The 27,952-nt window shown below is 41.1% G+C and overlaps 2 protein-coding genes and 1 long non-coding RNA gene across 5 annotated transcripts in view; 2 read left to right on the top strand and 1 right to left on the bottom strand.

The window, feature by feature from the left end:
* Positions 1 to 6: 6 nt before the first annotated feature.
* dcaf1 (ddb1 and cul4 associated factor 1) lies at positions 7 to 20,945 on the top strand. The gene is made up of 25 exons (XM_084917575.1): positions 7 to 242; positions 2,971 to 3,091; positions 4,000 to 4,076; positions 4,168 to 4,241; positions 4,340 to 4,453; positions 5,665 to 5,802; positions 5,973 to 6,569; positions 7,084 to 7,185; positions 7,276 to 7,434; positions 7,694 to 7,873; positions 8,028 to 8,237; positions 8,350 to 8,519; positions 8,636 to 8,760; positions 9,119 to 9,354; positions 11,251 to 12,335; positions 12,440 to 12,638; positions 13,737 to 13,819; positions 14,248 to 14,332; positions 14,415 to 14,648; positions 15,087 to 15,180; positions 15,648 to 15,752; positions 15,907 to 15,980; positions 16,071 to 16,166; positions 16,273 to 16,570; positions 19,675 to 20,945. Exons 2-25 carry the CDS (start codon positions 2,979 to 2,981, stop codon positions 19,728 to 19,730), a joined length of 4,704 nt encoding a protein of 1,567 aa, XP_084773701.1. The 5' UTR covers positions 7 to 242; positions 2,971 to 2,978; the 3' UTR covers positions 19,731 to 20,945.
* Positions 5,972 to 27,833, bottom strand: LOC146364495 (uncharacterized). Its single transcript, XR_014798938.1, has 2 exons — positions 27,253 to 27,833; positions 5,972 to 8,790 (listed from the first exon to the last, which is right to left on the bottom strand). It is a non-coding gene; the product is annotated as an uncharacterized LOC146364495 (long non-coding RNA).
* Positions 25,446 to 27,952, top strand: part of LOC146364494 (dedicator of cytokinesis protein 3-like) — a 51,443-nt gene continuing 48,936 nt past the window's right edge. For 2 of the 3 annotated variants that reach the window (XM_084917574.1, XM_084917573.1), the window contains exon 1: positions 25,446 to 26,180. In XM_084917574.1, the coding sequence (XP_084773700.1) occupies positions 26,144 to 26,180 (37 nt within the window). In that variant the 5' untranslated portion in view covers positions 25,446 to 26,143. The remainder of the gene's footprint in view (positions 26,181 to 27,952) is intronic. The other variant, XM_084917572.1, reaches the window with a different exon arrangement.

Below are 27,952 nucleotides of genomic sequence, written 5' to 3'. Positions count from 1 at the left end.
GCTGCGTGGTTTCGTCATTACTAGTCGCCGGTCGCTGGTAAAATGACGCGCAGAACGTGTTCGCCATAATGATAATAAACCGTCAACACAAGGCTGCAATAAAGCAAATTAAGCTGAGGCTGTGAGTCGGTGATCGATGCATTGATAAGCAGTTATCGGCTATTTAAGTCTGGACTAATACAAGTGGATGCGAGTCGTTGTGAAATTGAGAAAAACGAGCAAGAACTGAGCGGAACAACAAGGTAAAGTTAGCATGCTAGCTAACTATCCAGGTTCACCTGTAGGTTCACGTCTAGCTTCTTCCTTAGTGCTGTGTTACATGTGCAGGAAGGTGTTGTCGTTTCGAGTGTTGTTGTAATCTAAAATGACAGGTTTTGCATTTCTGGACAGTTCGTCCTTACTGCAAGCTGTAGTACTGGAAGAGAAGAGTGGCTACTTTAGTGTGCTAAGTACATTAGCTTCCTTGTTTAACAGCTAGCCAAACATCGCAACAGGCAGTAGATGTGAGTTTGCTGCTGTCTGCTTCGGTTAAGGTGAAGTGCGTGTAGGAAAACAAGGAAAGCATTTGAGCTTAAATGTGTTTCAAAAAGAACAGAAAATATTTTTAGCAAACACTGACTTAAACAGAAGTTTGACAGTTGCGGCAGTCCCTGGAGGACTGCTGCAGCTGCACGCTCAGCTGTGAAAAAGCAACGGAGCGAGTCAGCGTGCTTTGTCCTCCCGACTGGAGCCAAACAACCTTCAGACTAAGCCAACCGAAATTCTCGCATGCTCCCCTTTAATAATGCCGTGGTGTTGTTTTTATTTTAAACGATTATTAGCTACGGATAGTGGTAGCACACCGAGTGTGGGCTAAGCTGTAAAAAGTGCACAAATAAATAAATTCTTTCAGTGATCCTAAATTATTAACTGGGCAAATGAGGTAAATGCCTAATTGCACCAAAACTCTAAGGTCCCCCAACGCAGGTTTTACCATGTTATTTTGCCTACTTAATCCCTTAAATTGCAATTTTGTTGTACTACTTCTGACCTATGAGTCATTTAAGCAAAACAAAAAACCCTACTAAACAAAAAAAATATTTTTTAAATTGTATCTTTAGCCACTTTATTACTGGAAACTTGCATTTTCTTTGGTCAAATTTTTGATCACCAAAGATAAGTGTGGCAGGCATAAAATGGTATTTTTGTACCAAAAAGGAAATGACTGTTAGTGGAAAACTTGTCGTATCTCGACACCTGTGTAGTGTATCCTTAAGAGAGAAAAATTACAACAACAAAAAAGTACAATTGGAGGAGAAAAGAAGTGGGAGGCCTAAAAGTATTTACATCAAACGAACAATATCTGAAAGTCATTACTTGAAGAAATGTAGGGGGGAAAAAAATTAAAGACTTAAACTGATAAACTGAATGGCTCGATGCATCTACTGTTCGCTGATACTTCAGAAATGGTCTCAGTAGAAAGGTGGCTCTCAAGAAGCCCTGCTTAAGGAAAATGGGAAGACGTGGCTGAGGTATGCGAAAAAACACAAGAACTGGACTGAAAATCAGTGGCACCAGGTCTTATGAATTGAAGGGCATTTTCACAACCATAGGTTGTTTTTTCTGGTCTTGATAAGTTGTAGGTTTTCCTGTGATTTGGTTATCTGATTTATTTTTTTTTTTGATTTTTTTTTTTTTTTGGGGGGGGGTGTTCACACAGCAAGCAAACCAAAATTTGCGTTCATTTCATGGCTAGTTGCTAACCCCTACAGAGCATTGCACAGCTGTAGTATCTTGCTGCATTCAGAATACAAAGTATACATGACTACGAGAAGTTCTGTAATGCAGACTTACAACATACACCTGGTAGTTAGGATCGGATCGGGTTCACACTATAAACAAACCACTCTAGAGTTCATCTGGAACCGCACTGAGACTTTTTGGAGTAGGTGGTTTTGTTTCAGGCCTGCACCCATGTGCAATTACTGCACAAACAAACCAGTGTGAGATCTAAACTGACTAAACACTGCAGGTGGGAAACACCCCAAATTTGAAATTTAAGGTTCAAATCTTCATCAGTATGTATAGAGGAGGTCAGGAGAGGGGTACAACAGTGAGTGTCTACAGTCATCTGTAAAACACGGTGGAGGCTCTGTCATGGTTTGAGACTGCATTTCAGTCAGTGGTGTTGGAGATCAAAATTACTTGTATTATGAAATCAGAAAAACTACTCAGATTATGATCCACTATGCAATGCAATCTGGAAAGCACCTGTGAGGCAGTGGCTTCATTTTTCAGCATAACAATGCAGTAAAAGCATACCTGGATAGTGTTCCTGTGTGTGTTGGTTTTTCTGTTGTTGTTTTGTTTTGTTTTGTTCTTTCTCCCTATCAATCATCGGTTGGCCTACACAGAGCCTGGACCTCAATATCACTGAAGCAGTATGTAGTCTTCCTGATCAGTCTTGATAGAGAAGCAAACAAAAGACATCCAACGTCCAAAGATGAGCTTTGAATGTCTTTAAAGAAGCCTGGAGAATATTCCTGAAGACTTGCAATTAAAGAAATTACAGGAAAGCTTGCATAAGAGAGTTCAGACTGTGCAGAAGAATAAAGAGTCATAAAAATATTGATTTTCAAGCTTATTAGAATTGTTTAAAAAAGGCAAAATAAAGTGTATTTATCACTTGTTTTCTTTTGACTGCTGGTGAAACAAAACAAGACATTTTCTATTTCTTGTGACAGAAAATTGTTAAAACTATCAAATATTCAGATTTGAGAAGCTGGTACCACAAGATTTCAGGAAGCTTTGAATTTTAAAAATGACAAGGTGATTAAAAGAAGGTTCTTTCCGTATCTTTTTAAGTCTAAAATTGTGTTTTTTCTGGGCTGTCGGAAAAATGTTAAAACCGACATAAGTAGCATGACACGTGGCTTCTTAAGAGGCTAATCCAGACATGATGTTAAGTGCATTTTTGTGCTGTGCTAACAGGCTGTGCTATGGCATCGGCATCTGCCAGTGTGGACTCCAAGGCAGAGCTGACTTCTCTACTTGAACAATGGGAGAGAGAGCAACAGGGCAACACGCAGGACCTGGTCAACATCCTCACCAAGTAAGCTTTGCATATTGTTTATGTTGGTGGCACCCAGCCTTTGTAATGACCCCAGAGGCCTTTGTTGAAACCACCTGTGATGTCTAAATACTAATTCAAAATACTTCAGATAAGGTTTTAAGTCCTCATCGTGCTATTGAAGAGTCAGAGTGGCAAATTGTGTACATTTGTACTAGCATGCAGAGGCAGAACTGACTGTGTGTAATTTCCCATTACCTCCTGATACTTACTCAATTTAGTCTTCATTCTCAGACTTCTGTTGTTTATCCCATATGTAGCTGCAGTCATTTATTTTTACTTTGAGCTAGCTTTTTACTAGTTCAACAAACCTTGTACTTTCAGTTAATTCTTAATGTTATCCTTTTTAACTGTTTATTTGTTGCTTTTGGCTAAATGGTTAGACTTTTTTGGTTTTTGCTATCTAGATTTTTGATTCAAGCTCCTTTTTTCACATGAAGTTGTAATTATTTTTTCTAAAAAAACAAACAAAAAACAACAACAAAAACAACAAAAAAAAAAGTTCAAGTGTAGTTGTACTGAATTAGTTTTGAATGATTGACACAAAATAATACTTATTTATTGTATACTGGTACTTTGTGCCACCATCACTGTTTAAGAGCGTCCTCCCTTTAGGCCAGTTTATTTCTTCAGAAGTAAGGATTGCACACACGCAGAGCAGTGTGCATGAGGTGATCCCAGAGCAGAAAGAACTCACAGGGAATACTTACACGGTGACCTCTTATTTAAAACTTTGGCCATGTTTAACACAAATCTCAACCATTGTAATGGATAGAAATGGCAAAGAAAGAGCAGCTGGCCTCACAAAGGACTGTTTTATGCAGTGTAATTAGGATGATTTGAGGGTTAGTTAAAAAGAGTTAAACGTGCTCATGTGCTGTAATTTTCAGAATTTCAGAGCTTGTTGAGAAGGAGACAGAGGAGTACCACAAAGCAGATCCTGACCCTTTTGATGATCGACATCCTGGTACGACAAAAACACGGAGACCATAGAATTGCAAGTCTACTGCTGATTTTAAGTGTAATTTATGTTTTCACATTTTCCTCTTTGCCACTAGGGAGAGCTGATCCAGAATGCATGTTAGGGCACCTCCTCAAGATCCTGTTCAAGAATGATGACTTTATGAACGCAGTAAGATTATTGGATGGATTTGAGAACGTTACCTTTAAAATAATGGGAATTTTTAGCAGCTCACTCAGAAGATAATTAATCTTTATTTCCCTTTGTAGCTTGTGAACAGCTACGTGATGACCAGCAGAGAATTTTCCCTTAATGCCGCAGCTTGTCGCCTGCTTCAAAACATCATGCCTGGATTGGAGACAGCTGTGGTCTTTCAAGAAAAAGTATGTTACTCCTGACTTCATTATGAGATAACTGTGAGATTTAGTCTTCAAGTTTTCTGGTTGGAAGAAAATGGAAGACACAATATTTCAGCTATTGTTATAGCCTGTAACACATTTTTGGAGTTTTGAAGATGTGTGTCTTAATCAGGTGTTTTCAGCGTTTAAAGGTATGTAAATTGACTCCAACAAAAAGATGTGGTTTCATTTTGATTTTATTTGATTTAATTCATCAAGTCCCAATTTAAGAAACACCGTGACTGTAGTATATTAAACAAATTGAGCAATAAATAACAGTACAGGCTGCAACTGAAATTAAGATCTCTTTAAACCTCCTTCAGCAGTAACCGCCACCCTCAGATGTTTCCTGTAGCTGCTTGTGGGACTTGCACCACCACACACACAAACAACTGTCGTTGATTGAACAGCGCTCATCGGGCAATATCACTTCCTCTCAGCGTGCTTATTTAAGCCATTCCAAAACAAACCAAAAGCTCTTTCTTCTTTTGAACTGCTCTGTTTATTTGCTTGGCTGCTTTCGATCTATGACTTGTTGCATCATAGATCATCTTGTAAGCATCAGATAACGGACTGCTGCCCTTCCACTTCCCTGTAAACATTTCATAATGCAAATTTACAACCAGAACTGAAAAATCAAAGAAGGCCCAAATGGTGATGTCTCTTTCACTATGCTTTGATGTTTTTGAGTTTCAAACATCAGGTAGTTTTTACTTCTGGTCTGTTTGGTCACAATGTAAGATTAATTTCTTTGAGGCGGTGATACTGACTGACAGAGCACCCCATCACTTTTAAAAACACTGTCTAAAGAAGTCAGTTTTGTTTGTTGTGTCACAGTCCAGTCTACAAGTTAAAATTTAACTGCAGCGCTGTATTATTTGACCCATGAAGATAAATGTCATACTGCTTCTCAAAACACAAGACCTTAAAGCTTTATTTTAACAAGGGAATCCACATTTACTATGACAAAAAAAAAAAAAAAACAACAACAAAAAAAGTACAAAACTAGTGACGTCCTTGGTGTGCGGATCCTTGGTCAGGTTAAAAAGTTAAATTACATCTGTACAAATCATGTGAATTTTTTTTGAAAGTCATGCATTCTTATTTGAGCAAAGAAAAATAAGAGCCACCTCTTGATGAAATTTGGTACTCTGTGTCTGCATGTACTTCATCACTCCTGTGTTTGCTCTTCTTAGGAGGGCATAGTTGAAAGACTCTTTAAGTGGGCTCAGGAGGCCGAGCAGCCCCTCAGAATCTATGCCACAGGCTTGCTGGCAGGTGCCATGGAGAATCAAGACATTGCAGCAAACTACAGAGAGGAGAACTCTGTTTTGGTCAGTGGAGGTTTCTACTCTCTTATGTATCAGGTTGCATTAACAGGGTAATGGCATGCAATGATAAGACAAGTAAATCCAACAGGTGATTTAAAAATGTTTTCCAGCAGTTTGATCAGAACCAGTAGGTGGTGTAAAGCAGCTTGCTTTTTCTTCTTTACTTTTGACAGGTGCCTTTGATGCTGCATCGGTTGCGTGAGCTTCAGAATAAAGATGCTGAGAACAAAAGGGATATCAAGCGGCCCAGCCCCAGGAAGACACTGAGCGAGCCTTTGTTACCTCTGGATGAGGAGACGGTTGACGGAGGCTTTGAAGAGAAGCCATTCACACCAGGGAAAAATGGAGCCGAAAAGGAGGGGACGGGACAGCCGGACGATGGTGAAATTTCCTTCTCAACTATGGAGCCTGAAAACGAGCTTTCGTTCCGTCTTAACTCCCCTCACAAGACCAGCAGCCGTGCCAACTCGGCTGTGAAAACCATGATGAAACCCATGTCTGCTCCGGGATCTTTGGCAAACCAAGGAATGTCTGATGGCAGCAGTTACCTAAAAAGAAGAGCTGAGAGGGAAAGTGGCAGGACCTCAAAACAGAAGCTAAATTTCTCTTTGCCAGAGCCAGAGAGGAACTTCAGTGAGCTTTCCAACAGCAGCTGGACTGAGATGAGCCCCTGGGTGATTGGTAACAACTATCATCTGTATCCTTTGACCCCAGAGATTGAGCAGAGGCTAATCCTGCAGTATCTCACACCTCTGGGGGAATATCAGGAGGTTGGTCCACTTTTATCAGCCTATAGAGTGCTTAAACCTGCAAAGATCAGCTGAATAATTGATATGGATTGATATTTTTATAATCTGTTAGTTTAAACGACTTCAATGTCCAAATTCAATTAATTTTTTTTTATTTAAGGAGTAATATGATAGTGAACATTGGGCATTTTAGACTAGTGTTCTTTGTAGACTGTTGAGGATTATACAAGTTTTAAATAATATTGTTTTAATGCAGCCCTTGTAATATGAGTTTTAATCATTTGTAGTTCATGTGTTTGACTGCGTTTGTGTGTTGGCACATGTTTACCAGCAGATGTCAGTCTTTCATAATTTATTTTATTTTTTTTAAACTTCTCTTCTGATTATGTTAAAAATGTGGGTTTTTTTTTTTTAGGTGTGACCTTATACATTTCAGGTTCATCTAAGAATTAAAAAAAAAACAAAAAACTAGCAGACAGACCAGGCATTGACAAGTTTTTAAAGTACATTCTGTCCCACTCTCTCCTACCTGCAGCTGCTGGCAGTGTTCATGCAGAAGGGAGCTCGGGAGTTGCTGATGCATTACATGGATTTAAAACAGACCAATGATGTGCAGCTCACCTTCGAGGCTCTCAAGGTAAGCAAAGTTTCATGTAGTCGACCTTTCACGGTGCCTGAAGCGCAACAAGGTGCTCAAAAGTCTCCTGTTTTCTTCTCATCCTCACAGTATCTGGCTTCGCTGCTGTTGCACAAGAAGTTTGCTGCAGAGTTTGTTGCTCATGGAGGAGTTCAGAAGTTGCTGGAAATCCCCAGGCCTTCAATGGCAGCTACTGGAGTGTCACTGTGCCTCTACTACCTTGCCTATAACCAGGATGCCATGGAAAGGGTACGGAGAGTCACAGTAATATACAGCAATGGTTATTGTATCCTTATTTTGCTTTAGGTTTATTTTGTGGACTAAGATGAAGTCTCTTGTTAAAAATTTGAAATGAGATGACTAACATAATGATACTATGTTAGTGATCTGTAGAAGATGACATAATTCTGTGCCGTCAGTCAAATATAATTTTTTGATTAGAAGCTACACTTGGGTTTAATACTAGTAGCAGTTCATGTTTATGTTCATGTCTTTATCTCTTCTCAAGGTGTGCATGTTGCCTCACTCCATCCTGTCAGATGTAGTCGGCTACACGCTGTGGCTGCTGGAATGTTCACATGCATCCGGCTGTTGCCACGCCACCATGTTCTTCTCCATCTCCTTTTCATTCCGTGCAGTCTTGGAGCTTTTCGACAGGCAGGACGGCCTCCGACGTCTCGTCAATCTGGTAAGACAAACCAGCAGTCCTCGCTTTAATGTGTAAAAGTAAATGTGTTATTTATAGAAAATAACATAATGTGGGTACGGCATTGACTGCCTTTCTTCAAATGTAGAAGATCCTAATTGTGTACTTTCCTATGCTATGAACTGACTGCTTTCAGATTAGCACACTGGAGATCCTGAATCCCGAAGATCAGGGAGCGCTGCTGAGTGATGATGAGATTTTCTCCAGCAGGCAGACAGCCAAGCACACCTGCATGGCGCTGCGCAGGTACTTTGAGGCCCATCTGGCAATCAAGGTGGAGCAGGTGAAGCAATCCCTTCAGCGCACAGAGGGCGGTGCCCCCATTCACTCACAACCGTACTACAAGGTAAGCAGAAGACTTTTTATCTGTTAAACATTTTGAAATATTTTATGTTGTATTTAGTAATGCATATGTGTTTTGATGAAGTAATCTGTAGTGATGGTGTCTCATTCTTCAGGCTGTCAGCTATAGCCGTGAGCAGGTTGTGGAAATGATGGAGTTTCTGATCGAGCACGGTCCACCGCGACTCTATTGGGAACCAGCAGAGGTCTTTCACAAGCTGTCATGTGTTCAGCTCCTCCTGCAGCTTATATCCATTGCCTGTGACTGGAGGACCTACTATGGCAGGTATTGACATAGCAGTCATTGTTAAAATGCCTTTCATACATATTTTTTCATACATATTCTAGACAGTAGGTTTTATCAGTGCACTCAAAGTGATGGTTATTGTTCTTTCTTTGTAGGAGTGACACTGTGCGCTATGCCCTTGACATCCTGAGTATCCTCACAGTTGTTCCCAAGACTCAGCTGCTGTTATCCGAAGCTGTTGCTGTGCTTGATGAGGGAGGATCCACCGTTTCCACTGTTGGTAAGTTGTTCCATTTTAGTTGACATTCATCTATCAAAGATCAAATACAATTACATTATTATCTTTTAATATTAAAAAGTCTCATTTTACTTGTATATCAGTGGTATTCACTAAATGGTGACACATTCAAACAGCTTTTTATATGGCCATCTGTTCACAGTGCCATTAGAGAATTTCTTGCACAATAAAATCAAAATTTATTATCACTACCCACTGAATGCAATAACATGGAGCAGCTCTGTTTTCATTTGTTTATTTTGTTGAACCTTTGCCCAGTCCTTTTGAGATATGGCGTAACTCCAGGTATTCCTTTACAAGGTTTTTAATTTCATCTTTTTGTTTTGTTTTGTTCTCTCAGGGATGAGTATAGTTCTGGCAGTCGCGGAAGGAGAGGTATTTGTGAATGATGCAGAAATTCAGAAGTCAGCACTGCAGGTTGTCATCAACTGCGTTTGCGCTCCAGATAAACGCATGTCCAGCATTGGCAAGTTCATTGCAGGAACCCCCCGTCGTCGCCTTCCACAGCAGACCAAAGCAAACGAAAGTGTGCTCACTAAGATGTGGAATGTAGTGCAGTCGAACAATGGCATCAAGGTAGAATTAACACACAGCACACACAAAAAAATGGGTGGTTTTTATGTTAGAAAGATAATATTGGCATTTTTTTTTTTTTTTTTTTTTTTTTAAAGCACTAACAAAAACGGCCTCCTGGCAGATCAAAGTATATCTTATATAGTGACAGGTGCTGGAGTGGTAAATGAAACAGATTTATTTGATAGCTTTTATAATGGGTAACACTTAAAGGGTGAACTTCTTAAACCCACAACCACCCACGATTATTTTCACTGAAATTGAGATCTCGATTATTTGACGATATTTATTTAACAATAACAATGTATTGAATAATGACTTTAAAGATTGTCAAAAAATAATATAAAATAGTGTGCAAATACTGATAACAGTGCAAATGTTTGCAATATAAAAAATAAATGAAAAATGTAAACATCTATGTTTAGTGAACTTTGCAGTGTTGCTCTGTGGTGCAGCTACGACACTGTAGCAAAGTTTACACACTATGTCTACTTGATCTACGTCTGACTCCGCGAACCCATAATGTTTCCACACCACTGAAGTTTTTTTTTACCTCTCTTTTCAACCCGGCAGTCACTCTCCTCTCCAAATAACTTCTGCTTAGCTTTCCGAGCTTCCCTTGGGTCCTCTTAATCAGCGGTCCCCGGGCCTCGGACCGGTACAGGTCCGTGAGTCGTTTGGTACCGGGCCGCGAGAGTTGAGGCTCAGGTGTGAAATGTATGGTTTTCAGCGTTATTTTGTTATCGTTTTTATCGTTTACTCTGTTTTCCTGGGTCTTTTCACGTGTGTTATGAATAAATTTTCTTTTTTTCGGTACCGGTACTAGTTTTATTTTGTTGTACTTATCCGCGACACCTTAAAGGCCGGTCCGTGAAAATATTGTCGGGCATAAACTGGTCCGTGGCGCAAAAAAGGTTGGGGACCGCTGCTCTTAATTGTTGTGACACGTGTTCGAAATGCAGAGAGGTGCGCTCGATTTGCCACACGGAGCAGCGGGAGAGTAAAGCACGAGGGAGGGGCTAATAATCAGCTCAGTCATTTTTAATGATCGTTGAAAGCCCAGATCGTAATCGTGATTAAAATTCGATTAATTGAGCAGCCCTACAACCTGCATCTGTTTTCTTCCACTTATCCAATTCAGGGTTGCGGGGGAGCTGGAGCCTATCCCAGCTACCATAGGGCAAGATGGCATAGATAGATAGATCTATCTATCTATCAATCCGGGTTACACCCCTGGATAGGCTGCCAGCACGATAACTCAAAAATGAGGCGATGTTCGATTTTCACATTTAAACCATAAATGCATCTGTTAGGAGGCTGAGGGGAAGCACAAGCGGCTAGCAGCACATCTTTTTTGCACAAACATATTTTGTCAAAGTCACCTTGACTTCACAGACAGAATTCAAGTTCAGCAAAGCCAGCTGGATGAGGTGTTCCTCAGCAAAGAATAGTGGGACGGTAGTTTTCTCTTTTTAGTAGGATTTCCATTATGTTTCTTCTCCTGGTCTATGGCTGCGCTACAGTGAGGGTATAATGTAAGGAAGAGATATAAAGTTGTAAATGTGATTCCCTTTAAACTTCTTCAGAAGCTTCTTCTCTCTTTGTGCATTTAAGGGATTGAACAATCCTTAAAAGAAAATGAGGAATGATTTCCAGTTTGGGGAAGGATGTAAGGAAGCATAAAACAAAAGCACTTTTACTAAAGCACTATGATAACGAGATCAGCTAAAGCACTGAATAACCTACATTAACATTTACAGATTTAGTCTGCTGCTGCTTATGCCCTCTGCTTAGACACCATTGTTTTATTCTCCTCAGTTGGGAGCTTTCCTGATCAAGACACTTTCGCTTATGCCCTCAGCCCTTGTTTATAACTTACATTTTGTGTTTGTCCTCTAGGTTCTGCTATCCCTGCTGACAGTGAAGATGCCCATTACAGATGCAGATCAGATCCGAGCTCTGGCCTGTAAAGCTCTGGTGGGTCTGTCTCGCTCCAGCTCTGTCAGACAAATCATCAGCAAGCTGCCGTTGTTCAGCAGCGGACACATCCAGCAGCTCATGAAGGAGCCTGTGCTCCAGGACAAACGCAGCGAACATGTCAAGTTCTGCAAGTTTGCTGCAGAGCTGATCGAAAGAATCTCTGGGAAACCGCTGCTGATTGGTACAGATGTGTCTCTGGCATGGTTGCAAAGGGCCAGTGTGGTTGCTCAGTCCAGGATCACCTTCCCTGAAAAAGAGCTGTTGCTGCTTATTAGGAACCATCTTGTGGCCAAAGGCCTGCATGATACTGCCACCACACTCACCAAGGAGGCAGATCTCCCGATGGCATGTTTGTCTCACTCTTCGCATTCTTCTTCTACCTACCCACCTGTTGCCCCTCCCCCTCCTGCCTCTCCTGTTGCTACTCTGCCTCGCACACCTCGGCTGGCCAACGGTGTTGGATCAAGACTTGGAAGCCACCCCTCTCATTCATCCACTCCAGGATCCAGCCACCCTCAGACACGTCCATCAACTTCACAGCCCAGTGGAATGCCTGCTGCTGCTTCTTCTGCTTTCCCATCAACATCTGTCCCTCACTGTAACAGTGGCTCACCACTGATTGGGCGAATTGTTTTCTCACGTGAGCGGCAAACAGGGTGCAGTACAGTAAGTTGTAAAAGACCTCGGGTGCTGCGGCAGAAGTCTGACCATGGGGCCTTCAGCCAGAGCCCAGCTATGAAGAAACAGTTTGACAGGCATCTGCCGTCTCCCCCTGCATTAGACAGCATTATTACAGAGTACCTGAGGGAACAGCATGCACGCTGTAAAAACCCTGTCGCAACCTGTCCACCGTTTTCCCTCTTCACCCCCCATCAGTGCCCTGAGCCCAAACAGAGACGCCAAGCCCCCACCAACTTCACATCCCGACACACGCGGAGAGTCATATATCCAAAATATGGAGGTGTAGATGGAGGATGCTTTGACAGGCATCTTATTTTTAGCAGGTAAATATCTTTGTTTCATTTTCTGTTTCTGAGGCTCAAGTGCGATTTAATCGGTCAGCCCCCTCACAACCACTGATGTAATTCCTCATATTTTCTTTGTCCAGGTTCCGTCCCATCTCTGTGTTCAGGGAGGCAGACGAGGATGAAAGTGGATTCATGTGTTGTGCCTTTTCAGCCCGTGAGCGTTTCCTGATGCTCGGAACGTGTACGGGTCAGCTCAAACTCTACAATGTGTTTACAGGCCAGGAGGAAGCCAGCTACAGCTGTCACAGTTCAGCTATCACTCACCTGGAGCCATCACGGGTTAGTAGAGAGAACCACAAGTAAATAAATAAATTTAAAAAAATGTATACAATTTAAAATCAGTGTGGATTTTAAATTGTGCGCTATTTATTATGGGCTTGAAACATGTGTCATGTTATTATGTTTAACCTACTCGGACCTGGCGTCCACATATGTGGACATCACATTTTGGGTTTTCTAGACTAAAATAGTAAATTTTGCTCTATAAGCGCCTGATATCCACTTACGACAGGGGTGGGCAACTCTAGGCCTCGAGGGCCGGTGTCCTGCAGGTTTTAGATGTGTCCTTGATCCAACACAGCTGATTCAAATGGCTAAATTACCTCCTCAACATGACTTGTAGTTTTCCAGAAGCCTGGTAATGAACTAATCATTTAATTCAGGTGTGTTGACCCAGGGTGAGATCTAAAACCTGCAGGACACCGGCCCTCGAGGCCTGGAGTTGCCCACCCCTGACTTACGTTATACTGCCACTGTTCTATCAAAATTTAAAGCGAATGTCCTCATATGTGGATCGTATTTTTCTCAGAATCAAAATTAGGTAAAAAAAAAGATGTTCGAGCAAAACAAAATGTTTAGGTTTCTTTAAAAAAAATGTCTGCAGGAGGCTTGTTTGTATGATGTGTCCTCCAGCTGTTATTGTGACTGCAACACGGAGGACAGAGCAAAGAAAGAAACGGCTGAGGGATTGCAGCCATGCGTCATCATCTTACAATCCACATGCATCATACTCGTGTTGTACCCAAGGTTGATTAGATCTGTGTCACACAGTGTGCCTTGCAGTAAACTTACAAGACTGCTAAAATCTCAGCGTGTAGATGCCTTAAACAAGAGTGATGACAAATCTTCAAAACCTCTACCACACATACAGTGAGACTAAATGTTTAAAGAAGACATCCTGTCAAGTATTTAAGTGTTGAAAGTAAACGCATTTGCATTTTCAAGTATTATGTATTTAAAAAAAAAAAAAAAAAAAATTTTAGAAAGGAGAATGGGATGCAGTTATAATTTTTTACATCAAGGCTGTTGAAAATTGCTTTTTCTAGAACTGTATTGTTTGAAAACGTGTCGAATGAGGATCTCGTCGTGTCTTTTTAGGATGGTTCTCTGCTCTTAACGTCGGCCTCTTGGAGTTACCCGCTGTCTGCACTGTGGGGCATGAAATCGGTGTTCATCATGAAGTAAGCAATGCATTCACAAAACTCTGAAGTCATATTTACCCAGCTACTTTGAAGTGCACATAAAACACATTCCATTAAGTAAAATGCATAATTGAAATATTTGGAGTATGAAATTATTAGAAACTGCTGCCACATGACTTCTGATTAAGTCTGTCGAGATCTTACTGCCTCTATGTATGTGGTGATCTTTGCCCAGTGGTATAGCAGCTTTAATCTGTCAAAGGAGCCGCCAAAGGGAGTGTGGTTTAACTATGCACAATAATGGCCTCTGGGCTGTAGTCTTTCTGGAAAACAAGCATGTGGCTTTATTCATCTGAATAGTTTAACCAATGCAATATTAACCCCGAGATTCTCAACAGTATGAGACTAAAGTGCTCTGCTGACTTTGTTTTTTGCTTAAATGTTAATTATGCTCTCTATTTCTTTAGGCATTCGTTTCTGGGCGACCATTATGTGGAGTTCAGCAAGCTTTCACAAGATCATGTCATCGGGACAAAAGAGCACGTAGCACGTGTACGTATGTTTTCCATAATGCATAAAAACAAACCATCCAGCAAGAGGGTAAATGTTCATTCTCATTACTTCTCTTCACCAGATATATGATATCCAGACTGGTCAGGTTACTCTAACTCTAAACAACCCAGACCTGGCTAACAACTACAAGAGAAACTGCGCTACCTTCAACCCAACGGACGACCTGGTGCTGAATGACGGTGTGCTGTGGGATGTGCGCACGGCTCAGGCCATCCACAAGTTTGACAAGTTCAACATGAACATCAGTGGAGTGTTTCATCCAAACGGCCTTGAAGTCATCATCAACACAGAAATTGTATCCTTTCATTGTTGGGTTGGTACAACTGCAGTTTTAGAACTTTTACAGTAAATTTGTTATTTTGATCTTTAGACCATTTTATACCTCTCACTATTGTTCTCCAACAGTGAGAGGAATATTTTTAAGGATGAGGATATTTAAATATTTATTTGGTAAAATTCTTGTTTTGATGAGTTTGATGGAAAACCAAAAATGCTACCCTTTCTTAATGAACTATTTCAATGGAGAGATAAAGTGAATGCATAATTAAAGGTCAAGGAATAGTTGTCAACAGTGGACTTTCACTGTAAATATAATTACTGTGACTGCTATTGGGAATCGTTTCACTGCTGAGCATAAAATATTTATTCCATTAGGGTTGTCTTGGGAATGGTTATTTATTGTTCTTGTTTCTATACAATTGAGTGTATCGTGGTCTTTAACTGAGACTTTTAGTGGGATCTGCGCACTTTCCACCTCCTCCACACGGTTCCTGCTCTGGACCAGTGCAGAATAGTCTTCAACAACAGCGGCACTGTCATCTATGGAGGTAAATGCAGAATTCACTGCGTGATGGGTAATGTAGCACATTTGGCATCAAGCCTGCAACTCACTTCACAGTCAATACAAGTGTGTGAAAGGTGTGTTTAGGTAGAAGGTTGGTAAGTGTGAGGTAAAGTGAGAACGTGTGTATTTGGTGAAAGGTGTGAATAGAGCCTGCAGCGGGTGTGTGTGTGTGTGTGTGTGTGCGCGTGTGTGTGCGCATGCTCACGCGCAAACTACTTGATACCACAGAGTCAGTCAGAGCCATATGGACTGAAAGCTCAGTGTTGGACTGGCAACAGAAAGAACCAGCTGGTTCATGCCACCTCACAGGAAGAGCCATGGGCGTGCAGTACTGGCTTTGTCCGTACAGCGAGCGTTTCAACCACTGAGGAGCCAGAACCAAAGCTAACCAGCTTGCTGGGTTCCTTTTATTTACTCTCCATCTCTCCCTGTGGCTTTTGTTTTTTGTAGCAATGCTGCAAGCTGATGATGAAGACGACATGATGGAAATGCAGATGAAAAGTCCATTTGGTTCATCATTCAGGACTTTCAATGCCACAGACTATAAACCCATTGGTGAGGGTTCCTACATTTAACTAGCTCAGATTTCAAATTGATCCTTATCCTTTTTATATTCTATATTTTATATTCTGTATTGATGAACGTATATATTTTTAAACCCACTGTAATACTTTCGTTAAACATGTTTTTTTTTCCCCCCTCTTCTCAGCCACTATTGATGTAAAGAGGAATATATTTGACCTTTGCACAGATACAAAAGACTGCTACCTAGCCGTGATTGAGGTAAATTCCTTTTCATCACATTTTTAACAATGATTGCAACCATTTTTCCAAAAATACATGAAAATGCTGTTTTGTCCCCCCCTCCCATAGAACCAAGACTCAGTCAACACTGACACAGTGTGCAGACTGTATGAAGTTGGTCGGCAGAGACTGGCAGAGGAAGAGGAGGAAGACGAGGAGGATCAGGTACTATTTATTTTTTGTTGTTTGTTTTGTTTTGGATGCAACCTCTTTGGTTCCTTTACGCAACACTAAAATTTCTAACAACTGACCTTCTCTGTTTGTGTTGCAGGAGGATGACGATCAGGAGGAAGATGATGACGACGATGAGGATTCAGACGACGATGTTGACACGGATCCCCTCATCGCCGAGCTGGAGAATGAAAACGGCGGAGAGGATGAAGATGACGAAGAGGAAGATGACGGTAACGATGAATTCTCTCCTTCCGATGAAGAAGTAGCGCGTCTCCTCGAAGAGGATGTTGATGCTGCAGATGATGACGACGATGATGACGATGATGATGAGGATGACGACGATAATGACGAGGATGACTCTGATAATGATGATGTCGATCTGGATGGCGATAATGGTGAGCAGAGGGTCTACAGTTTACCTTGTTCTTCAGGCTATAGCAATTTTCTTCATTAGATTAAATCCTGAAGTATCTTGAGAAACTAAAACTATCTGGCAAACCTCGTTTGTAAGATGGTTACCAAAGCTCTCTAATAAGTCTAGCGTTTTAATGGACTCCAAACCTGTCTGCTTATAGAAACAGAAAAAAACACGTCCAGCTATAGCAGCATGAAGTTTTTTGTTTTTTTTTTTTCATTTGAATAGTAACATTTCAGTTGCTCCAGTCAACGTGAATGGAGAAAATATTTGTGATGCCAGTACATTTTCTTTTTTTCTTTTAACTACAGTGTATTTTAAATTGATTAAGTCTATAAACAGGAGGGACATTTGTTGGTGTGCCAAACTACCTGCTGCCACTATGTTCTGAAACTTGGCCACCTATCAAAGACTGGGTTATATTGGGGGAGTGGTAGTTTGTACAGCCTATTTTCTGAGCTGTTAGTCAGCAGGGGTATTTTTTGTTTTTGTTTTTTCCTCCTGAAGAGTGAAGGTGACAGTCATAGACAGAACATGGACACTTTATTAGGTACACTTTGCTCGTACTGCCTTCTTCATGACATCATTTCAGGAATGGACTGGAAACATTCCTTAGAGATCCTGGTCCGTGTGGACACATCATCATGCAGTTGCATTTGTCGACTGCAAACTGTATCGGGGAGGCACTAATTTGGAGTGAGATCTTGTGGATGCAGAGTAGGGCTGCCACGATTAGTCGACTATCAAAATCGTCGACGACTGATTTAATAGTCGACTCGTCGTTTGAAGCTTTGTAAGATCACAAAAGATGCAGGAATAAGTAGTAGGATTTAAGAGTGTAATAATGGACTGAAACAGAAGATGGCAGCACTGCATGTACAAGGATGCCAGCTGCCCATATTTAAACCCCGAAGAAGAAGCTCTGTCCCAGAATTCATAGCGCAGCCCAGCTCAGTTTCCAACAATGGTGGCAGCTAGTTAGTTTTAATATTACTCTTATTATTCTTTCTGGGTCACAAAATAAACGTTTAACATATTTTCAGGCGAGAATGTAGCTGTGGAAACCTCAAATATCTGCTCAGTTTATCAAGACACCACATATTTTCAAAAGCGCTCTGACGTTTTCGGAGACGTCTGTTACCCACTAGCTCGATAGCTAGCAGGGGGCAAGGCTCACTAGAGCCGTGAGAACACCGGACTCCCGGCAAATCGTTTTCAAACCCACCGCCGTCTTTCGCTACTCAGGTTAAATATATATAAGTCACTTAGATAACTTAAAAATGTTATTGTTTGGCTTTTTTTTTTTAGTATTTTATTTGTTCCTGAGTAAATCGGTTTGGCTGAGATTAAAGTTCTAGTTTTTACACAGCTGAATAAACGTCAAGCAGACAGCTGATTATCAGAAGTGTGAGATGCTGGAGAATATACTCCGGTGTCCCGTTATATTTTAGATAGCAAGGAGTTTATTAAACTTCACCGAAACAATCTGCAAATTTCATTAAAATTTAATAAACTATCATCTTGTCTTTATTTTTAGTTAGCACATACCTTAAACACTTAAAGCTGTAAGCTAATGATAGTTATATAAGAGCAGATGCTGCTGGTGCAATAATCTATACGTTTTATGTCCAATGGATGCATGATCTGATTAGTCGACTAATCGCAAAAATAATCGGTGACTAGTCGACTATCAAAATAATCGTTTGTGGCAGCCCTAATGCAGAGGCTATTTGAGTACAATGCATTCATTGTCGTGTTCAAGAATCGAGTTAAGATGATTTTAGTTTTGAGACATGGCGTGTTATCATACTGGAAGCAGGCATCATAAGATGGGTACACTGTCCCCAAGATAGAGGCAGCAGATGGCTGCCCTTCCTTGAGCTGGAGGTTTCTTCCTGATTTAAAAAGGAATTTTACCTTCTAATGGTCCCAAAGTGCTTGCTCATATAGTGTTGTCTGATTGTTGACGATTTCTGTGTTATTGTTGGGCCTTTACTTAACACTATAAAGCACCTTGAGTCAACTGTTTTGTCATTTGGTGCTCGTGAGGAAAAATACTGAGGTAGGCTGTGAAGTTTAAGAGTGTGTACTAAAGGGCCCAAGAAAATATCCTCCATACAGTTACACCACTGAAGTCAGGATGGATATTATCCATGCTTTCATGTTGTTTAGCTCACATTCTGACTCTACTATCTGAGCACACAGTAGTCCTCTGACCTTTGGCACCAACATGGCATTTTCACCCAGCTTTTTAGGGTTAACTGCAGCTGAATAATTTTCCTCTTTGTGAGGAAAATACCAGTAAAATACAATTTCTGAAATATATTTACAATAAGTCACTCATGCCACAACTATGCTACATTCAAAGTCCATTAAAATCACCTATTTGCCTCATTCTGTTGCTCAGTTTGAACTTTGGCAACTTTGGCACATTGTCAAGATAACTTGACAATGTGTCTAAATGAACTCTATTGCTGCCATTTGATTTAGACATTTAATGAGCAGTTGAGTAGGCGTATATAACAAATTGGCCTTTAAGTGTATTAAACACTAGAAAGTGTAATATGAGAAAGCACATAAATTATGCTTGTCCATTAATCAGCACACCTGCCTGTGAGTACAATCACATGATCAGCATTATATTGATTACAGTTTCACATGCACATTTTTGTAATTATAACATTAACAAACTAAATGTGTGCCTTTGTATAAACAACTGGGTTAGATAGATGAGAATTGTTGGAATGTAACCTAGAAGCATCTTTTAATAAATACAGCTCTGGTGTCATGTAAATGATGCAGCACAACTGTTTGGTCAAATTTCTGTTTTCATGCCTGTCTGGTCATCCCCCCCCCCCCCCCCCCCCCCCCCGTGGAATTTAAAAAAAAAATGCTGTCTTGGTTTATTCCAGACGTTGAGACGCACAAAAGAAAAATCAGAGTGGACTTAAAACTCCTTAACATTATTCCAAAGCTGCTTTGTTTTTGCCGTTTTAGCAGTTTCATCCTTCACCCAATGACCTATTCAGCACAAAATCTCACTTTCCCCATTTCTAAATCTGTATTTGTCTATCACACAAACAGACAGCTCTGACAACTCTGACCTTGAGGATGACATCATCTTGTCCCTGAACGAATGAGGAGCCATCTGCATCGGGGATAAAGGAAGCCGATGACCCGTCCACTTCTGCCCCGTGGACGATTGGTGCATAACGTGGGTCAAACTTGGAGCCCGGCCTGTTTGAAACGTCAGGTGTCTGCACACTTTGATGAGACTGAGGAGGAACAAGCTCACAGAGATTGAGCGGGAAAATCCTTGCGCACAACTTGGCTTAACGTTGGGCATAAATGATTGTGTATATGATATAGTTTTATTTAAAAAAGGCTTGTAAAATTAAAAAAAAAATGGCTGGTGTGAAAATAGAAGTTTTATATTTTATCACAATGGTTCTTTAAATGAGCCTCTTCATTTGATATTGACTGATTTTCTAAGCCTCTGTTTGGTCACAGATTAGTCTTTGTAGGAGTTGCAGCTTACTTTGCAAGGCTCTGGGTCTGCATTTGTGTAGCTAAGGATACAACGCTCTCTCAAGCTTGTACTTAGCCACGCTGCCTAGAGTAATCACCAAAAGTACTGGAGTATTGAATTGGGCAGCTATTCTGATGCACAAACATGTTGCCACTGGTTCAGAAAGCATTCAGATACCGCTTCAGGATTTACTTTCACCATACAAACTACACACAGCAGTGCTATTAGTGAATGTTGCCTCTTGATTTCAATATGTAAATAGAGAAAATTAAATCAGCTTGGTGCTCTAACTAGTGTGGACACTGTACACCTGCTTGCTGTCAGCATGACAGACATTAAAGAGGCCTCCACAGCTTTCCACCATTACATCCCTTCACCGGGTCAACACAAGGATTTGGATTCAGTGGGTGCTTCTTAAGATTACAGGGTTTTGTTTTGTTTCATGCTGATGGTAACATCACAGGTCCAATCATTCATTATCAGTAAATTGCATTTATTGCAGTGACTTGGGCTCATTAAAGGATGGACATCTGGCTAATTCCTGGAACATTCAGCAAAAAATATTTCAAATTTGTGTTTTCTCTGAGAGAAAAACAGGATCTATGACTGTCAGCCTTGTGAAAACTGATGCCAAGCACATGCACACTTTCAGTGCAGTGCAGACATTTCATGATTTTTGTTTTTTGCCTTGTAATTATTAATTTTTACCTGTTTTCGTTTCCAAAAGGAAACTTGTACGTTGAGTTTCTTGACAGTTTATGTACAACTTGTATGTATCTAAAGTATTTTTACTATAAATAAAGAAAGAAATGAGGAAAGAAAATTATTTCTTTAATAAAATATAGATTTTTCTTAGATCAGAGGCATCAAACATAAAGCCCGGGGACAGAATTGGCCCGCCGAAGACCCCAATTGGCTCGTTGGACGACTTTGGAAAGGACATAAATTCCGGACTTTTAATTGTATTTTCAGTGTTATAGCTTTTGCTGCCCAATGGCCATTCATACTAAACCAATGTAATTAAATGATAGTCCTGTCATTTTACAAATTGACTTCTTACAGTTTAAGCCCAATGAGTCGTGCTAATAGATTTCTCTAATTTACAGCATTTCTTTATCATGTAGAAAAACAGATATGTTATTGAAATTGTGCTTTTTCTTATATTAAGGTATCTCATTGATTAAGTGTGTAGTTACATTTCTGCACACTGAGAAAAATGGGAGTTTCACTGATCTGGGCCACATAAGATTGAAGTGGGCTGTATGTGGCCCACGATGTAAAATGACTTTGACATCCCCGTCTTGGATAATGGCTGTCCGGCATAGCAAAGGCATCTTAAACACTCTGAACTTTTACAGTGAGGTAGAAATGTAATTGTTCTTCAAACAAGGAGCCAACAAAGGGAAACTTTGAGCAAATCTTTTAAGGAGAGTTTTTACTTTTTATACTTTTACTGTGACGCAACTGGCTTGCAATTTCAAGATTTAAAAAAAGGTGTTTCTTCAAGATGAGAAAACCACTGTGCCATTAATCATGTGTACTATATTATGGATATATCCTGTACCTAATAGCAACAAAGGCACTACATGCTACTACTATTGTAGAATTGTTACTTCTTAATACCACATGAGTAAATACTCTGACGATTACTTTACATTATGTAAACAGAATGAATTTAGACATTAGATCAGTGTAATTCTTTCTATTGGGTTGGTGTGATGGAAGGGGATGCTAAAGATGGAGTGAGATTGCCGTGGAGACCCCTAAGGTTAGCAAATGAAAGAAGTACATGAAGAATATGACCACCTGAATTGTTTTTGGGCTTGTTTACATCTATGACTGACCTAATGTTGCCATTTTATTTCAAGTTCCTCTGTTGAATTCTGTTCTTTTGCAGAATAGGTCTTGCTCTCAATGAGAAGATCATATAAAGATTACAATAACAATTTAATGATTAAATACTTCCACATTAAAGTTAAACTGGACATATCTATTATACCGATTTCCATTTCCAGCTCTATACTTTACTAGAGAAGTTTATCTCCACTTCTTTAAAGCCAGCTCCTTTCTGATTGGTTGCTCTTCACAAACAAAAGGTTTGAAGAATAAGCGGTTCAGCCTACTGTGCTCACCACCAAATCTTTGTGCCTCAGGTTACCATGTTAGGAACAGCCACTCTGACTTCATATAGACCAAGGGTAGAAAAGAAACCGAAAAACTGAGCGTTTAAGGCAGTCTGAAGCATGAGTTTATTTTCACGTATGCTGACCTCAATATTAAAAACTTTGGCCAAGTTTAATATGAGCATCAACTTTTAGAACAGTTGGACGACCCCTAGGTGATCACAGTACTGAGTCTGTCTGTTCTGTATTGTGCTGTGCTTTGTCTTGCAGGAGCTAATGGGAGGGTAATTAGCCTTATGAGCTACACCTGGGCCCAGTGAGTTTGGCTGTAGAAGATCCTTCCTCCCCGCAGTCATACTCTGACTCTGACCAGCTCAGCTGCACCACGATCTTAGGGCTCTTTTTTCTTTTCGCTGCCTCTCGTTTATACATATGTTACACTAACTTGCTTATTTAATTTACTGATCTTTTTTCTTAGTACATTTGTTTTTCCTGACTTGTCTTTATCCCTCTCATTCCTTCTCACTATATACTGTGATGCAGTATATACTGTACATGACACGAAATAAGGAAAGCCATTGCAGATCCACTTCAAAGTTATTGTGATTTGGGTTTTAATGTGGGATGGGGAAAAAAAACTACACCAGATCCATTTATGGTTATGCTGTACATTAGATCCATATGAATAATCACATCTTTATTTATGTGATATCCCTTGTAGTGTTTCTCGATTAGGTGACTTTCCTCAGAGCTCTTCACTGGTGTGCATTCAGAAATTTGCCACTAAACGTTTTCCTGTGGCCTCCCCCACAGCTAATAATAGAACACATTAAAATAGTCACCAGAAACACATTACAATGGATCAAATAAGTATCCTAAAGTGTGTGTGCGCCTGCACAGGCACGTGCGTTTCCATGTGCTTCCAAGGCAGATTAGTTGTACCGGGGAGCATAAAGTGCATGATTGTGAGGAGTGTAAAGACATACAAATGTGCGTGCATGTGTGCGTTGCTGTGAAAGCAGATGATGGATGAGATGGTAGCACATGCTTCTTATTACCTCCTCTGCTGCCTCTTATTGTCTGCTGGTTTTGGGAGTGCTGAAACAGATAGCAGCTCTCACCGTATCAGTCAGTCCACGTTTGCAGTGGACCCGTGGCTCGTCCTTGCAGTGCTGCTGCATCTGAAGTAGCTACATATTACTGCCTAATTTAAAGAGTAAAACATGGTGTTTAAGGCATTTCTCAGATCTAGCATTACATAAAACTTCATTTTTTTTAACCATTTGCATGCATTAGTGTCCGTTGAACATGTTTTTTGAAAATTATGCTGAGTTTATTTCCTTAAATGTTTATTAGCTGGGATGCATATTTGGCTTATAAAATGCCCCGCACTCCTGCAGCTTTATGTATGTGATTGGAACACCGCCCACAGTGTTCCACTTGAAGTAATAGACAGATGGGAGTCAGTCACAGCATCGCTATGATGGAGAGAAATTACCCTGCTGAATGCTGCCCTCCCTCCCACACTACATCAAACTCACTGGACGCTCAATATTCACCAAATCACTCTATTTTTCTAGTCATGACTGCCTTGTCTATAGGACAAGACAGCTTAATGCACTGAAATGACCACATGTGATTTGAGCAGTGGCTGAGATACTGTATGACAGATTTTACGAGTCGCCGCTGCACATTCATCTGATTTCAAACATCAGCTCTCTGGTAGTGTATTATTTTCCTGCACATATGAGAACATTTCAATCAATGTCGGTCTGCTCGGTGGATGAAAAGCAAATATTTTGAGAAAAAGCATTGATGGAGTTCTAGGATGAATGCATTTACTGGCATTAGGTTGCAGGGATTTTTTTGACTGCACTCAGGTTAAAAACTTCCTTTCATTCATTCTCAAATAATTGTCAGGTCAGCCAGCATCGTTGTTGTGCTTTATACCTCATGAACAAACTCCACGGCCTTGAAGTTTCACAGAAAACTGATGTTCATAGAGTTACTCATTACCCCACACAGCATTTTAAAAGCAGTGAGTCATACTGTGACACCCAGTGTTTCAGCTAAATTCACTGCATCATATACATGTCCCTAAAATCCAAATTAATGGGCTTACAGTCGAGCTGTTTGCTCTAAAAGCTGTTTAAATCTACACAGCTGAGTGTTGATCACATTCATTTGTTAAAGAGCAATGGTTTTAGCAACCTGAAGGAAAATTACTGTGTGGCCTGGGTATTTTATATTATTTGCATACGTACATGTTTTGACTTATTTAAATGTGAGGGGTTTTTAGGCCTTGAGGATATTAATGGGCATATATATCGTTAATGACTACAGATGGCTGGCCCTCTGTAAGTCTTGTTCTGCCAGAGGCTTCTTCCTGTTAAAAGGGAGTTTTTCCTTCCCACTGTCACCAAAGCACATGCTTGCACTTGGAACATTTGATTGTTGTTTTTTCTCTGTATTATTGTAGGGTCTTTACTTTGGGGCGACCATTGTTGTGATTTGGTGCTATATAAATAAAACTGAACTGAATTGAACTGGATCACTAGTTTTTTTCCCAGCAGCCTGGAAGCTTTGAAACATAATTTGAACATCCAGGTGTGAAAATTAAAATGTAACTGAACACTTAAAACTGCTAATATTCAGTCCTGGGAATTTATTTCAACAATGTGTGGACTGGAAAAAGAAGAAAAGCACAAACTGCTCTCGAGTGCACCGACAGTGTATCTTAAGTCTATGTCCAAAATTAAGTCTCTACTAATGTCCAGTAATCTTTGATTTTATAATCCACGCTTGTGAATAAATAATGGAAAGTCAAATATCAGACCGTGAAAGCCATCCATAAACCAGACAGAGGTGTTGGGATGCAGGTCATTTGGGAAACCCAGCTTGCCAAACCCATCAGTCAAATTCATAGGAGCAAAGTTCCATCTCTCCTTTGTGGGAGCATGACTGCACTATGACAAAGCATCGCGGGTAGTGGGTCCGTTTCTTTGAAATGACTCAACCAGGAGGTACTTCCCCACATGGTCAGGCCTGATGTGCATCACCGGGAGCTTTTCTTTATGCACAACAGCTCCACTAAAATAAAACATTCACACACACACATACACACACAAAGAGAGGCAGACTGCCAGCCAGTCAGCATGAGCGTCCTAGCAGGAGAAAATGCAGTTTGTGTTTTTGATGGATGAAAGTACCATGCAGAGAGAGAGAGAGAGAGAGATCGTGCATATATTTGCAAATGCTTGACACATCAGTGTTGACAAAACAAGTCATGTGACGGCCGCGAAGATGGCGCAGCTTAGGGTATATTGCAGTTTTCTCAGTATTTTCTTGCACCAACTCGGCAGTTTGGACCGGTGATCAAATATCGCGACCTATTACCTACTAATTATCGAGCGATCCCGCGCGTTCACGCTGGGTAGCCCTCTGTGGACGAGACAGACTTGAGCGGATGAAACCCGAGGAAAGAAGAGAAGCACAAAGAAAATAAATAAATAAGCTTCGAGGAAAACGAATCTCTCCGTTCCAGCTGAAATGCGTCTGCAATAAAAAAAAAAAGAGAGAAAAAAATTTCTTTTGTGGAGAACAAAAACCGCTCACCGCGTGCGCGTGCGTATATGCGTGTGTGCGTTACATTAGGTGGACACCGAGACTGCATCAGACTAGAGACACGCCGGGACATAATAGAGCTGAGACATCGAGGCTTTGATGGTCCTTCCTCCCCCCTTCTACACACGAACGTCAGGATACTGATTCCGGTCGAGACATGTAGTCCCATGTATCAGCAACCAGGATAATTTGTAGCCTTGAGCTCTCATTTTTAGCAGCATCATCTCACGATATCGACATAATGTGGCTTGCTCTACCGAAGGGAAAATAACCAAATATGTGGATACCTACTGAAGAGGAGAAAATCGGAGTTGGTGAGTCGACAACACCTTTTTAATGCTAATTAACGATGCTTGGTTTCTAGTTTTGTTTTCTGTTTTTTTAAACTTGACTTTATTCATTCAGCCTCTCGATGACAGTTTTTACAAGAGAAAACACCCAAATTTTGTTCTTCGAAATCCCGCATTGGCTATGCAGCCTGATTTCCCCCCCATACTATTAAGCCCATTACATCAAATGAAAAACACAGACTTATAATGGCTGATATACACGCACAGTGCCTGCATAGAGAGGGGAAATTGCGTGGGATGATACAGCCTACAACCAGCCACCTTAAAGATGCCATCACGGTCTTTACACAACCGCAGGCGGCCCGTTAAATGCGCTCCCAGTCTTTAGTTTGGTGGTTTTATACACACATATATAAAAATGCGTCAATGTAGTGGTTTAGCCTTTTCTTCTTCCGAGCGCGTGTAATGGGGGGAGGGCGCAATTTGTTTTGAAACCACGAGGGGGCATCGTGACTGCGTCCCTCCAACAGGTGTAGGCTGGAGTGAAGCTGAAGTCTACCTGTAGACAAACAAACAAAAAAAAAACCACAACCCCCCCAAAAAACAATAAAACAACAACTGACGTGCTTGCTGCCGCAGGAACAGGGACTGCAAAGTACCACTCTTTACATTTTCTCTCTGTGTGTGTGTGTGTGTGTGCGCGTGTACTTTGATCCCGACTGTGTAAATGTGTGAGCAGCATCCTGGGCTCATGACAACATTTTATGGAGAAAAAAAGCGAGCTGTACACGATTTAATAACCAGTGGATGCAAAAAATGCCGTCATAAGATCCCGGAAGGTGTTTATAAATTGACTGTTGAGTCCCGAAGTGACTATGGCGAGAATACACTACAGAGGGTTTTCATTAGGGGAATGAGTCATGTCCAGATGCTCTGCTGCTTCTTATACTTGTAGGGCTACTCGTACTGAGTCGCACATGATACCCCCCCCCCTTCATACACACGCCCACACATATACACTTTTTTTGGAGGCATTGCGTTGGTCATGATGGTTTCAGAAAGACCGCAGGCGGAGAACCCCAAGCGGCAGCCCTACCATAACATCGCCACTTCCAGCTGCTGCATCTAATCGTCCCCGTGTTCTTCCATCCTTCCGTCCATCGCAGAAATCACTGCAGTACTTTTCCAAGCGCAAACATGTAGGGGTGGGGGGTGTTTTAACAGGGGAGGAGAAGGTAGTTTTGTGTTGGGGGGGGGGGGGAAGCAACAGTTCGGCGCAGCCAACGCGCCAGTCAGTGCGGAGTGACCTGGCGCTGTCCGTGGTGCTGAAATCTGGAGATGACGCTGTCCACGGTGCTGAAATGCGGGGAAGCAGAGCCGCCGTGTACCTACTCGGTACACACTGTACCTTGTGAAAGCTGAACACATCACTCCGGTGAATATCCCCCCTCTGCCTCAGACAACATGCTGGCTCGCGAGGTTCAGTATTTCTCCGGCATCACTGCAGATGAAGCCCACGCTGCTGAACTGTTGCGATAAATGGTAATACAGCCCCAAAAGCCTGCTATCAGTCCCTCTCCTGCCTCATCTGTGGTGTTAGTGGCACCATTTTGCATTTTCCCCCTATCTTCTTGCCTTATTATGTCACTGCGTGTAATATTTTCTCATATTACCCATATTACCATGCGCAGATATGAAACAGAGATGTGGTCCGTCAGCAGCCAACCGGGCCTTTCTTTTTTCTGTTATCTTCACAGGCTCCATTTAAAAGGAGGCAGCTGAAGACCCCTCATGAA

Source organism: Perissodus microlepis, chromosome 20, assembly GCF_051167445.1.
Source record: "Perissodus microlepis isolate ML-2025 ecotype Zambia chromosome 20, ASM5116744v1, whole genome shotgun sequence".
Taxonomy (NCBI): Eukaryota; Metazoa; Chordata; class Actinopteri; order Cichliformes; family Cichlidae; genus Perissodus; species Perissodus microlepis.
Note: the sequence above shows the minus strand (reverse complement) of the source record. Positions and strands in the feature narration are given on the sequence as shown.